At 40.3% G+C, this 15614-nt stretch overlaps 1 protein-coding gene and 1 long non-coding RNA gene across 2 annotated transcripts in view; one reads left to right on the plus strand and one right to left on the minus strand.

Annotated features, from left to right (window-relative positions):
- Positions 1–5027, minus strand: LOC137136380 (uncharacterized). Its single transcript, XR_010915581.1, has 2 exons — positions 4903–5027; positions 1–4798 (listed from the first exon to the last, which is right to left on the minus strand). It is a non-coding gene; the product is annotated as an uncharacterized lncRNA (long non-coding RNA).
- The window catches only part of npr3 (natriuretic peptide receptor 3), a 27785-nt gene continuing 16963 nt past the window's right edge, over positions 4793–15614 (plus strand). Inside the window, exon 1 of the mRNA XM_067521683.1 lies at positions 4793–5713. Within this exon, the coding sequence (XP_067377784.1) occupies positions 5038–5713 (676 nt within the window). The 5' untranslated portion in view covers positions 4793–5037. The remainder of the gene's footprint in view (positions 5714–15614) is intronic.

The raw sequence follows: 15614 nt of genomic DNA on the forward strand, positions 1-15614 counted from the left end.
TCATTTTCAATATGCTTTTATTATAAAAATGTATAAACCACTAACCCATATACAATAACGTACATAATATAAAAATACACAAATGCTTGAACAGAAGACAGAAACTGGCAGTCAACGCAAACTTTAGGTGTTGAGTTTAAAATAAGAATAAATGAGAAAAAGTTCCAACATTTTAAAGACTTTCATTTTGAAACATATTTATTAGATTAATAATCCGAAACATCCCAATTAATGAAATGGTTAAATTAAATGAATCAGCTCCAATCATTAAAGATTAAAGCATAACCTAAAGCCCAAGACTCCACATTCTGGTGTCAAGCTTTTCCATCAGAGTTTGCAACATGGCTGTAGGGATTAGGTCTGACACCGTGGCTTTAATGAGGTTCAATACTGATGCTGAGTGATAAGTTCTGACCTGCAGCTGAGGCTCCAGCTCAGTGTCGCATGAGTTTGAGGTCAGGGCTCTGTGCAGGCAGGTCACGCTCTTCCACACCTCAGTGCTTTGGCTAAAAGAGTCGGGCCATACAGTTCCCAGCACTAAATGTTAAAATGGCATAGTCTTTATTTCAGAAAATAAGAAGAAAAAAAAATCACTAATGGTCCAGTAAACACAGCAGTCACAGCTCAGCAGTATAGTGCAGCAGGATGTTGTCTCATGTCCTGGAAAATTCTGAAGCAATGACCAGACTGAGTTCCCACAGATAAGCTACAGCCACTAAAAAAGCTAAAAGATGTTGTTACATGACAAGGTATTGAGTTTAGTTTAATGACCATAATTGCAAAATAACTTCAGGTAGTGCTCATTGGTGTAATTTGGCCAATTGAGATAAAGATAGTACAGAATTGTGCTTCACATTCAGTGTAATAATTTCATGCAATGATTTAATGATTTTAAGTGTAATGAGAGCTGTGGAAAACATTGGCATGAACGTCAGCACATTCCACTCCACTTGCCAGCAAACAAAATGTGTCTTCTGAGAGACTTGGTAGGTGAGTCATTAGTGACACATGTTAATGAGCCATGATAAGTGCGAGGCTGCTAACTGAGCAGAGAGCGTGAGCTGAACTTTCTGCTGTTTACATACTCTGGAACTGTAAGACTGGACCTCTGTGCTGTGCTGAAACATTTTTATACATGAAGTCAGAGCAAGGATTGACATCAAAAGACACCAATGGTGGAATGGGACTAAGTACATTTGCTCAAGTACACAGTTACTTCTACTCCAATATGTACAACATCGTAGTTTTTACTTCACAGTTTTGGCTGCTTTGAAGATAAATAATTGACACTAATTGAAGTGAAGTAATTTAAATGAGCTCCAGTCACATGGATGGATACAAAACATGACAACATTTTAAATTCTGGATTATTCTTGTCTCTGTAAATTTCTGTATTTTTATGCTGGTCTGTGTATTTTTGGTCAATCAGTAAATCATCCACATGACTTCTACAAACACGCTTTCTTAAAATCCTTCAGGGCTTCTGGGGGACGTCATGACAGGCCTCCTATTCTGACGAACATGTTAACAAACAGTATAAACATTCGCTTGGAGCCATGTTTGTGTCCACCTGATTAATGTGCAGTGCACTCTGTTTCTGTCCTGGTTTGGTCTCCACCAGTTCTGTCTAATGCTCTGGCTCCAGTACTGTCACCAGCTGGTCCCTAACTATGTAAATGTGTTTGTCTGCTCTTTGCTGTTGAGGTTTTTCAAACCAAATTAGCTGCAGCTGAAAACAAGGTTAGAGAGAAAGAAGTTTTTAAAAAAAGTGGCAGAGTGCTGGAAATAGCTGGAAAGAAGCGCTGAGTCGGTGCATTGTTACATTACAGAAAGATAAACAGTTACATGATTTTGTTGCTGGTGCAGCAACAACTTTTATTTATGATTTGCTCCTGGTTAATTTGCTTTCAGTCATTATGAGATTGCTGTCTAAAATGTGCTCACCAATATTTATATACATTTTTTATATTTCAGTGGCACATCCTCACTTGTTGTTCTAGTCAGCATCTGTGGTGCCAGGATAGTGTGTGTGAGACCAGGCCAGTCATTAGAAATTATGGACAAGGGGACAACATTTTTCCATATTGAGCCCCTCATCCACACCCACTTCTGCCAGAGCCATCCAGGCCATGCTCAGGTTCTCATGCATAAACTCAATATAATTCCAAAGCACAATTTGTCAAGTCAGTTCTTTAAAAACAGGGAGAATATTATCTTGACATTAGCCTGTGACAGTTATATTCCTGAAATATTGACCATTATGCCTGTCAATTGTACTGCAGCTTACCCACATGTCCAATATAGCTTTGCTAAATGCAAAAAAAGTGTGTGCGCCTTATTTGACCCAAATTAACTCAGTACAGCAGGAAAATATGATTGCAAAAGATTTCATTTAGCTACAGTTGACGAATGCAATGCCAGTACATTATTATAGGCTGAAACGCTATTTCAGAGGAAAATGTAATTTTTTAAATTGAATAAAATTTTACGGTAACCATCTCTGCAGCTATGGTAAATGGTCTGCACTTATATAGCGCTTTTCTACCTAATAGTACTCAAAGCGCTGTACACTGCTTCTCCTTCACCCATATGCACTCACACACACACTCTCACAACGATGGGGGAGCTGCTATGCAGCTGGCCGATACTCACTGGGAGGAATTAAGTTGGGGTTCAGTGTCTTGCTCAAGGACGAAGACACTGTCCAGGTTTAAAGGACAGTGTTGGTGACTGATGTGTCACCAATAATACAGTAGTTTTTGGACAACAGTGGAGCTGTGTGGCTCAGTGGAATAAGATGTAAGAGGCTACTTGGTGCAACTTGGATTTGGTATTTTCAACTCATGTACTAAATCAAAGCTACAGAATGACATCAGTCATATTCTTTTTTTTTTTAAATCCACTAAGGCATCTGGCTCCAGGCTGTACAGAAACACCAAAGTGAATTAGCAGAGGAATGCTGCCCTGCTACTACTGCAAGGTGTGTGTGTCTGTGCATGTCTGTGCGTGTGTGTGTGTGTGTATGTCTGCGTGTACGAGGTAGCATGTTGATTGTCACTGCAAATCTGATTCTAAAATATAATATCATTATGCATGCTGTCTTTTACTGCTGTCTGCAGGAACCACATTAAAAAAAGGCCAGAGGTCAAAGAGCAAGTGACTGTTCAGCTTTCAGCTTGTGGCTCTTTGAGTTGTGTCAGCTTGTCTCTTAAACTTATCTAATTATGCCTGTGGCTGAACAGGCACACGGATGATTAGAAACACAAGGAAAAGTCCGGGCACCGTGGCACCACATGCACTGTGGTAACTACAAGATATACATTGAAACTGCAAATACACTGATAAAATAGCACTTAGGAATCATATGTGGCTAGTCAGATCTCAAAAGACTGATAGGTTTCATGCGTGAAAGTGGTATTGTTTCACTTAATTATAAAGATTAATGTGCATTTTTTTGTATTTTAAGGTTAAGTCTGTCGGCGAATCACCTTTCATAGTCCTTGTTCTCTTAACGGTCCCCTACTATCCTCCTGTCTAACAAGTTAACATACAGCAGGCCTCAGACGTTCCCAAAAAAGGCTGATAGGCCCAGAGCCAATCGCGGTTGTCAGAGATGGAGTCCTTCCTGGACAGGTCAGCCGCTTGTCACAAAGCTGACACTGAGGCAGACAGGAATTCCCGCTCACATTCACGCCTATGGGCAGTTTAAAGTCACAAGTTTAACCTAACATACATCTCTGTGGACTGTGGGAGGAAACTGGAGTAGCTGGAAAACATGCACAGACACAGAAAGGGCCACAACCGACCGGCAGGTTCAAACATTCTTGAATCCCCTATTGGATTCTATGTTCACCTGAAAATAAGCAAGATAACTCAACTCTTGACCTAATTAAATTAATTCATTTAGACCTTGTTATCTGCAAGGGAAAGCGTGAGCACATCAGCTTCATCAGAGATCTACTTACTGCACAACTGATACTGAAGTCAAAATGTAAAATGTGTGTGCACAGTCAGATATCTTATGAACTGTAGTTTAAATACACATCTACGCAGAAATGTGTAGAATAATTCAAATGGAGATCAAATACATAAGAAGTATATCATGTAATTCAAAGAAAAAACATGTTGCCTTGGGAAAAGACTCCAGTCACATCTCACCGAGTCAAAAGAGTCAGTGTTTTGGCTCAGCAGCAAAAGTTAAGGCAACAGTTTGCATCAATTTATTATGACAATGTCTGGTGAAATTAAGAGGAAGCAAGAAATGACAAACCAAATTTTTGTAAATCAAATGTTTTTAACCTGCAAAATGTCTTTTATATCTCTATGCCATGTACAGCAGGTCTCATGACACACTTGGTTTGTTTTAAGTGGACAGAGGAGGAGACTTAATATCCTTCTCTTAAAATAGAGTGAAACTGAGTGACCCAGTCCATTTTATTAAGTTACTGCACCTTAAATTTGATTTTATATTGAAGAACGCAGAACTGTCAGTGTACATGACACACAAAAATAAGTTGCTGTGATTATCCCCAATGTTATTTCAACACAACTCGTGAGAGTAAGTTTTTCAATTAAAAAGCCTAAGTCCCATTAAGTGCATTAGCTCACGCAGTGTTGAAGTGGCTCATTGTGAGCACGGCAGCAGTGTAGCTTTAAGGAGGAGGTGGGCAGCGCTCCGATGACGCAGGAATAATCCTGAAAAGATGCTTCAAAACTCCAGGCCAGAGCCAGCGTGAGTGGTGGCTGCTGGCTGAGCTGGAACGATCTCCGAGACCTGGCAGGATCAACTGTTGAGAGACTGTTTAGAGCAGGTTCAGCAGCTTCACGGGAGCTTTCAATGCAGAATAAAACACACACATTACGGCAGAAGCGCTTCTCTAAAAGACAAACAGAGTTATTTACCATTAAGCCATTTAGTTACGGAGGAGGACTTTCTGCTTGCAGCTCTATGCGCGCTACCAAGTGGAGCCAACTTGGGGCAAGACACATTTGAAGAACATCTCTCCAGCACCGGTTGTTGTTTATCGGAAGTGGGACATGAAAAGTGGCATCATGCCATTTTGGATCACACTGTCTGTGTACTTTTTGACCGTGCTGAGTCCACTTATGTCAAACCCCATCACCGAAGACATAGATGTGTTGGTGTTTTTGCCACGAAATAACTCCTACCTTTTTTCATACGCAAGAGTGGCACCGGCGATCCTTTACGCACAGCAGAGACTGAAGGCGGACGGGGGACAGTACTCCGGGTTCCGCTTCAACATCCAGTTTGAGAACTCCGACTGTGTCAATGATGCGCTGTTTGTGTTAGCGGACAGGTCGTGTGGGCGTAAGCCGGATCTGATTCTGGGTCCAGTGTGTGAGTATGAGGCGGCGGCGGTAGTGAGGCTGGCATCCCACTGGAACATCCCGGTGATCTCAGCAGGTGCCCTGGCCGCCGGCTTCAGCAACAAGAACAGCGAATACTCCCACCTGACCCGCATCGCGCCGTCCTACATGAAAATGGCAGAGACCTTCACGGCGATGTTTGCGCACTTCGGCTGGAAGAGCGCACTGCTGGTCTACGAGGACGACAAGGAGGAGCGGAACTGCTACTTCACTCTGGAGGGAGTCTATCACCTGATGGCGGACTATCACATTAAAACATATGCTTTTTTCCAGGAGGATCGCCTGGACACAGACGACATCCTCCAAAACATCCATGACGCTGAAGGTACTGTTTCCAACTCTCTCTGCGACCGAAATGATTAAGAAACTACTTTTCAACCCTGTCGTCCTTGTAAAAAGCCACATTTTATAATCTATTAACGTACACTTAGACACTGGTATTTGACTTGACTGGTTGGTGTGGCTTTTATTTTGGACACACTCTCTCTGCCAGTGTTGACCTTTCCTCTGGAGCTGAAAATACTTATACAAACTCAATGCTCATGAAAGTGCAGGAACTTCCTTAAAATACTCCACTACAAGTGCCACAAATTCTTTACTAGTGGAAAGGTAACATGATGTACACGCTCCACAAATTTACTCACAACTAGTCCAGTAAGATAAAAATGTATTTTAAACAGTGGACAAGTCCAGATTTGTTCCGCAATCAAAAATTATAACAATTTCATTTATAGCAGCCTATAACAAAAATCCGTGGTACTATAGAGATTTGATGTGGAACCAGAACAGCAGCAAGTAAAGGTTGAACGGAGCTGCTTCATTCAGAATAAAACACCAGTGTTTGTTAGTTCATTATATCTTGATGAAAATCTGTATCTGCAGTAAAACTACAATTACAACTACATTATTTCCCTCTGAATTGTAGTGGAGTTAAAGTAACCTAAAATGTGAATACTCCACTAAGGTACAAGTACCTCAAACATGTTTTAAAGTACAGCACGTTTTTATATGTTACATTTTATCAGGTGTTGGCTTCCAGATGAATAAAAAAAAAAAAACATTCTTCCATGGAGGGAAATATTTATTATATGCAGTTATTTAATACAGGAAACAGATTAAATTAGACTTTGCATTTGTTAGTAGATGCAATTTCACATTTACCCCATGAAGGGCCCATACTCTCACATGCCCTGAAGGATCACTTCATTTACTAAATTAACTGTATTTTTAACAATCCCCATAGAGACACTAATAAAATGAGGGCTTCTGCTCATGTTTAGTGTTTGTCAGTCTGCTTCCGTACAGACAATTTATTGTTGGATTTAGTTTCAATATGGGGATTGTTGAAAAATTCCCATCATTTAGGAAATGACTGAATGTCTTCTTTAAAAGTCTCAAGGTTGTGCTAATTCAGAATTTAGAAACAACTGGATCTGTACCAGCTGACTAATTTGGATTTCACCTATAATTTGTCGCTCGTTATGGTTATTCCCAGGAAACATTTTATTAGCAAATCAACTGGAATTTACAGACCTGTAAAATAAACCACATATGGCTTGGTAATGGTCATTGAAAACAGATGCATTTTGTATGTTTTCGATTATTACTCACACACCCACATGCACATTTAAAGTTTTTCGTCATTGTTATCATTGTAGGTCTTCAGTAGTGTGCGTTAGACAGATCAGCTGGACATTCTTTGTGTCACATTCCCTTTCTGAGCCAATTTCGGTTCAGTTGCGAAACACTGTCCAGCGAAAACCAAAAGGAATACGGCATTAAACAAATTCAGTGAAAGCCTCATATTAGTCTGTTGAAATTTAGAATGAGGTTTAGCCTGAAGTACTGTAGGTAAGTGATACAGTATCTGGCAGTGAATCCGTAGAATAAAGAAAGCAGAATAATCTTCAGTTGATAAATCAATTAGTCACCATCAGATAAATCAAATACCTGATGTGACCTGATAACGCATGGATATTCATATTTTTAGACTAAATAAATAATGTTACGCATGTTTAATAGCTCATAAACAGTCATTAGTAGCAGTCTGATTGCTCACCAGCCTGTTTCCTTGGAGATCCAAGTAAAGCCATGTATACTTGGTTTATCCCAGATGTAGCAGGAGCTGACACTGAGGGGAAAACAAGTTTTTTATGTCCTCACCCCACCAGCAAACTTCACTGCTCCGACTCAATACATAACATGCTGCTGGCCTGGAACATCATCTCATGTCTGCAGGCAGTTGAGAGGATCCACGTGGGTTAGGTGCTTGAAATTGAGGACTTTGGAATGACAGCAAGTGTGAGATTATAATTCATGGTAACACCTTCACCCCTGCTTGTTGTGCTCTGCACCATTTTGAGGGCAGTGGGCTGTAACAGGGGACCACTAGTTGTTCATTTAAAGCATGGATACATTAATATCAGAGGAAAGAATGTCATCTTTAATTATAATTGCACACAAATTGTTAAATTACATATAACGTGGCACCTTTAGAGTCATATGACCCTAATTTTAAGTGAACAAAAGTATTAGAATAGACAATAAACAAATACTCTTGGTTTTAGGATTGGATTTTGACTGTTAAGACTGTATATGGTGTTAAAAAGTATCAAAGAATCAAAGAGCTGTTTATGGGAGGAATGTAAGTCATTTTAAATTTAGGAAAGGAGGGAAAACCAGAGGCATTGCACAAACATTGAGCAAAACCAATATAGTTTAAAATGTCCTGAAAAAGAAAGAAACCACTGGTGCACTGAGCAACATACACAAAACAGGTCAGCAAAGGAAAACGACAGAAGCTGATGACAGAAGCTTTGTAATAGATGTAAAGCATCTAAAACACACTGTCAACTCAACAAAGAACTTCATCAGAGGGAAAAAAGTCGAAGATTTTAGACTGATAACTCAAGTAAACATGTATTTCACCCACCAAAGAGGAGACTGAAGGAAGAACCCCCCCCCCCCCCCCCCCCCGAGAATAAACAACTAAAGGAAAACCTGAAAAAGACAAAGAAAGAAAGACACCCACAATTAGGACATGTCTGTGAGTCACAGGCTTGATGTAGTTATAGCAATGAAGAGATTTGCAAAAACATGTTAGCTTATATTTACTTTCATTTTATTGACCTCAAACCCAAATATCTTCTGTGTAGAGCAAAATAAAGCGGATCTTTTAATATTTAACGTTTCGAAATTTTTAAGCCAAATCCAATGAGAATAAATCGATGCTGAAGGCTGATCCTGGATCAGTTTCTTACCACTGATAAGCAGCATGTTGGCTCTACTCCTTTGGCCATTACTTTTTTTTGGTTACATCACCTCATATCACAAGAGTGGATGTTGTATAAATTAGCATATATTATACATACTAGATGCTGTAGAGCTACAAAGAGCACCTGGTGGGTTGGAATTAGTATTCCCAGCATGCCAGGTGCTTAACTGAGAGGATTAAAGCAATTATTTCACAGCTTTTTATCACAACTGAAGGTCTACGTGATTTCTAGTTTCAGTTCCCCAACTCCACATCTGTGAAACTTAAAAGATTTCATATTTGACAGTGCAGTCAGTAATTATGCAGACAGATAGAAAAGTATAGACATACTATAGGGCCAGAAGTGTGTGGTTGTTAGTTTCCATGAACACACAACATGGGAGATTATAAAACACTGTGGATTGTTTTATGTCCATCTGCCATAGGAAGGTTGTGCACCTCCACACAATCAGCTATTAAACAAGGACCCTTGGCTGCCAGTGGTAGTGTCCTTCATCAGCACACTCTTATTACACACAACCATCCTGCAGTGCTGATTTTATCCTGACAAAGCCATGTATTAGTGCAGATTGTAGATGTTTTGTCATTAATTTTCCTTGGTTGTTGTAAAGCACAGCAACATCTTTGAACCCATCTAATTGCTGAATTGCGTGAACTGGTGCTGGTTTGCTGTGTATGAGTGTGTGATTACTTAGATTGGGGGTCTGATATATAGTATGTGGCTTTATATAAGCTGCTGTTTTACTCTTGAAATTTGGCAGATAGCACTGGATCTGTGTATCGCATAGTGTAAACATCCATGGAGGCACAACTTCTTATTAGCCCGTGTTCCACCATGCTGCCCTCAACTGGGCTTCGGTCTGTAGTGCATACTGCACACCCTGCTTCTTCCCTGCTTCCCGCCTGAACCAGGTCTGTAACCTCTTCACCTCTGCCACCCTCCTTCTACAAAGTACATAGCAAGTGATCTACAGGATGATGGCATGAGTCAAAAACATCTTCATGTTTCAGAGTCCAGTTTCAATACACTTGTTAGTACAAGGCCTCCAGCTTAAAACCAAGTGATAGACACGCTAAGACCATTTTCCTCCATGAGTCTGTCTCAAGCTTTTTTTCATATGAATATTGTAAAATTATGTTTTACAATGTAATGAACATTTTATTTTATTGAATTTCTATGTGTGTAATATTAACACTTGAGTATTTCTCTTTTGTTACACAGGTCATGATTGTGGTATTTGAAAAACTCTCCAAATTGAACCATTACCTATCTCAGAAAATACAGAAATGTTTGTTGGTTTATGGACAGTTTTGCTGTGATGTCAAATACAGAATTCTGTAAATGAGGGAATGATCATGTCCTTCTTGCCTTGTTTCAAATAAAACAACAAGAGTTAGTTAAGCTTGGATTTTAGCACACACCAATATGCTTGATAAATTTGGTTCTGGAAGATTTCCAAAGTACCGACACTTGTTTACAATAGGTAATAAAATATACATGTGTAGGGATATACAAACTCAATTTCAAGAAAAGCCGGGACTTTTAAAAAGAAAATACTATAAATCATAATCTGTGATTTGTTAAGTCTCTTGAACCTTTATTTTTCTGACAAAAGTACAGTGTTCCACTGAAAAAACCTCTATGTGTTTTTGAAAAAATTGTAAACATAGAGTCTAAAGATTGTAGAGTCGAGTCAATATGCTCAAAAAATTACATAACATGTCCTTTAATCCATGCAGTATTACTATAATAGTATTTGACTATTATTGCTGGACAAATGACTTCAAGTGTTTGACACTGTTGCTAGATTCTCCTTTTCTATGATGCTCCAAACATTTTCAGTCCTTTTGACGTGAACTTGGGCCCCAGAGGTCGATAGATTGCTTCCTCTTTAGCAAATAAGAATTTCAGGTTACATTTTAGACGCAGTGGTGGACTGTTAAGTGACTGTGATTTTCCAAAGTGCTCCTTAGCCAGTGGGACTAAATTCATCCCAGTATCCTGCTGGTTTCTTGTGCAATGCCACTTGAGGGCTCAAAGTCCACACCTACTTTACACTGGTTTCCTTCCTGGCCTGAGCTCTATGTGCTTCGTCACATTTTGAGGGCAGTAACAGGATGACAAACCCTGATTAGTTCAAATAGCAGGTGACTGGGTTTCTGTTTGATGTTCTTATCAAACATGTAGACATGAGCAGACATGAGTGACTTGTGATGCATTCACACACACTTGTGAAAACATGGTTACCTAGTACCTGTGATGAAAATAAACTTGTATAAACAGTTGATTAAAGCTCTGCAGCTTCTGAAGCCAGCAGGACAGATGTGTTGATAAGTCTGCAGCTTCTGATGGGAGCAGCGTTCCACCAGAGGGCTGTGCTATTACGTACTATCGGTCACTGTGTGGACCTTAATTAAATTACATTCAAATTAAACCAGACTGCTACAAATGACTCAGAGTGAATTATTATTATTATTATTTACTTTTATTATGTTATTATTTTATGATTTATTGTTATTATTAATAACAATCGATAATCATTAATCATTCTTGGGCTGCAGCACATGCATGCACCAAAATAGGAAGGTGGACTCGATGATGTAACTGGTGTTTCTTCTGGGGGTGGCAGTGGCTCAGCGAGTAGAGTGGCCACCCACTCTACCAACCACCAACCATAGGGTTGAAGGCTTGCACCCCCGCTGGACTAATGATCCGCTGTGGTGACCCTGACCTTACTGGATACGGCAAAAGGACAGACTAAATAAATAAATAGCTATTGTTCTCTGATTTCTGTTGGGATACTGTAGTGAACATTATAAATATTATATTATCTTTGTCTTTGGACCTGGTGACTCATTGGTATATAGGGGCGACTGTGGTGCAGGACCCAGTGTAAAGCGCTCTGAGTGCCAATTGGTAGAAAAGCATTATATAAGTGCAGACCATTCACCATATATTATCTTTGTCCTAAGGCTTTAAAGCCTGAACTCGTTCATGTTTTTATAACTGGGTTTTGTTTAAGTCACGTTAGTCCATCTGTTCTGAAGCACCCAGAACAAACGGGAAAGTGACTCTCTTGAATGGTTTTTGTGGGCAGAACTTTGACAGAATGCTCTGTGATGCAGCTGTCAGGTGACACACTGGATGATGTACGTGTGCGTAACAGCTGTAGCAGAATCAACTCCGAAAATAACTATTTTATGTGACTAATAGGTAGGAGCGGATTCCATTGCCAACGCTGTGTATGAGCTTTCAGAATGAATCGAACTTCATAAGAGGACACAAGAGCCAATGACAGTAACCATTCATCGTTAATAAATAATTGGCTTCCCACAGAGCACCACAACAGGAGCTCAGCTACACGACAGGGGAATGCAAACACCCTCTGGTACGGTTCAACTCAATCCAGATGAGAGCAAATCAGGAGCTTTGTGATTCCGTGAGTTCGTTTACCACCCAACATGAAGGAATGATGAACAAAGCATAGAAGATCTGATGGCTATGACCCTGTGGTTTTCCGTTTATTAACATTGTCATTAACATCTTACGGAAGTCACAAGGTCAGAAGAAAGAACAAATCTCCCAGCATCACTGGTGTGTCTGACAATAGCTACCTAATCAGAGCAGAACGTGTAAAATGCTCACTCAACACCAACAAGCCATCACAAATACAAATTGCCCAGAGCCCAGCTATTGACATCCACTTTCTGTTTGTGTGTTAATGCACCATGACTTCCTGTTCCCATTATCAGGATGGCCAACGGTTTTAGTCAAAGTCTCCGTCCACCATCCTGTAAGGTAATCAGTTCCATCTAGATTCCTCAAACATCTGTTAAGAATTTTTATTAAATGTTTTAATTTATTTTGTCTGTCCTTTCGGCTTATCGGGTAAATTCAGGGTGGTCACAGCAGATCATTTGTCTGCATGTGGATTCGCGACAGTTTTTATGCCAGATGCCCTTTCTGAGGCAAACCTCCCCAATCTTACTGGGGTTGGGACTGCACAGCTGGGGATGGGGATGGGCTTTTTGGGGTTCGGTGTCTTGCTCAAGGACACTCTGACATGTGGTCGTTAAGAGCGGGGTGTGAACCTCCAACACTATGGTCGGTTAACGGCCACTTTACTCCCCCCCTGCCAGTTTTTTGTTTTTGTTTTTGTTAAGAAGGTTGTGGCCTAAATTTCCTGGAAATTGCAATGATTCTCCAGGTGTGTTTTGTCGTAGACAAGTGTTTCATTTATGTTAAGCTGCAATATAGGCTGTGCATCAGCATCTACTACAAGTAGATGTGTGGCTGAGATTAACAACATAATGTGATCAGAGCCAATGGGTTCCAGTTAAACTGGGCAGGGATGCTGTAGGAAACAATATTGTGTCTATTGAGAAGCCAAAGCTATTTCCATTTCTTACATTTTCTAATGCAATTGTCCACTGTGCAGAAAATAAAACTAAGGTGCATCATTACAAAGTTCTTGTATGTGAAGAATCAGGGAGCCTTATATTCACACCAGGGCTGCTTTACTTTGCATCTATATGACCACAGTGTGTGACAGCAGGAAGCATACAGCTATACTGATGGGATTTACCATTTAGTTTATTCCAGTCCCCAACAATCATCTACAGTATGTCCACTTTTATGTAAGCAGCAATGTACAAAGAGTCATCCTTTAATTCGACAGCCAGAATGACAAGCGCAACACGATAGCTAGTGAGTGCACATACATGATTTATGTAAGTACAGAGGCGCAAAGTGCAAAAAAGAGCTGGTTGATTATAAATAAAATTGTTGTTTCACATAACACCAGTGACACTAGTGTATTAATCCTCACACTAAGACAGCGGCAACAGAGGCTCAAAAAAATGAAAAGACTCTTAGGACAAAGCACCGTAAATCTGCAGTCGCAGGCACGTGGTGTTGGGTTTTATTTTACCTTATGAGTTATTTTAAAATTCTAACCGGTTTGGGCCATTTTTGAAACCAGGTGTCATTTCTATGTGATTCTTTTTCCCTAACATTTTCATACCTTTCATCAGGTGGTTAATCAGTCATCGACATAACCTTGAATAAAATGCCCTCAGGCAGCACTGCATTAAAACTAGACTTTATTCTGTAGTTGACCTCCTTGACCACCACTCTGAGCCTGAGCTCATTTAAATGGGCTGAGTTGACGTGAAAATCTATCAACTGTGAATCAGCAGTTACACGGTCAAGCAGTTACCCACCAATCCCAGGATTGTTGGTTGGTTGGATGGTCACATGTTGAAGTGTCCTTGATCAAGACACTGAACCCCAACTTAGTTGCTCCCGGCGAGTGTTGGCCCGCTGCATAGCAGCTCCCCCATCGGTGTGTGAATTTATGTAATTGTAAGTGCGAATGGGTTAATGAAAAGCAGTTTAGCAGTTTGGAAATCGTGGATCGACGAATCCTCTGATTTGTTGTCAGAGCACAGTTCATGTGATGGTATGGGGAGGCCATTAATGCCCACAGCATGGATAAGATGCACATCTATGATGGCAACATAATGTTGAATGATAAATAAAGTTAGCAACACATTGTCAAACCACATTCTGCATATATTTCAGCATGGCTCAGTAGTAAAAGAGTTCAGGTACTAAACAGACCTGCATGCAGACAAGACCTGTGACCCACTTAATAAATGCAGCATTATGAAGTGAAAAACACAACAAAAGATACTCTAAACTCTTGAGCAGCTGACTTCCTATATGAAAAACAGGTTTCAGACTACATTTTGCACAGTCTCCCAACTTTTGTGGAAATGGCATTGTTACACTTTAAAGCAGCTGTATACTACGATTCACTCACAGTAATTTCTAGATAAATGGGTAGATACAGATTTACTGACATTCCTGCTTTCAGCGACTGGTTTTGATTTGAGATAATTGAAACCCATCCGATGGCTGTGGAGGATTAGTCAAAATGGTTTATTGCATGTTTCATTATTCTGTCATTGCTACACACTTAGTTTGCTCTTGTTGATAAAATGACCAAAAGTGGCAGCAGATGCCAGAGTCACAAGCTTACGCACTTCATTTGGAGTTAACTGTCTTGGAATTCCAGATATGGCTTGTCTCGGTCAGGATTTGTGCCATACAACCCTCATGAGGCAAACATAATTGTCTGCAAACTAAACCTTTCCAGCACACTCTGCACGCAATTCTTGTATTCTCTTCTCTTCAAATCATTTTGCCACCACCTCATGCTTTTCTTATTAAAATCTATTAACCACACAATATTACAACATGTAACAGCCACTTAGGAGGGAAAACGAAGCACCTCTCTCAGGATTGGTCCATTTCTTATGTTAATCCCCCTGAGACATGCACTCCCATCCTGAGTCTGTATGAGGCCTTTGTGTTTGCTGAGAACTCCCCTTGGGCTCCTGCATAGTTGTAAAGCAGTGACTCGGTTTGACTGTAAAGTCCAGACTGAAGGGGAAAAGACACCAAGGACAATACAGTTTATAACAACAGAAAAAGCATCAGTTTGGTAATGGACAGTGTCTCTTTAGTACATCAACATCTGTCTCCATCCGGCTGGGACTTCACGCTTTACTTTATCCCTTCCTTCTGACAGACAGCTCCAACAACATATAAACTTGTTTATGGAGTAATTGCATTACAAATTTGCACAACAGCTCCCTATTTGCATATGCTCTAGTTTTTCAACCAACATAGTTCACTTGGAATACAGTGTGGGCACTCAGTGAGTGCACCATGTGCTGCCCCATTCCTCAGGTAATTTGTAACAACCAGCAGTGCCCTAGCAAAAAAGGAAAATCCAACAAGTTTTGAAATGTTGCCGGCTGCGAGCGCTGCCTCACGGAATCGCTTGCAGAGCACACACAGGGCCAGTAGTGTGTGTAGAGCCCAGTGTAATTAAAGGGTGCTATAGTGCTGCTGGCAGGACTGAGGTGAAGTTTGTCCCACTGA

Source organism: Channa argus, chromosome 11, assembly GCF_033026475.1.
Source record: "Channa argus isolate prfri chromosome 11, Channa argus male v1.0, whole genome shotgun sequence".
NCBI lineage: Eukaryota > Metazoa > Chordata > Actinopteri > Anabantiformes > Channidae > Channa > Channa argus.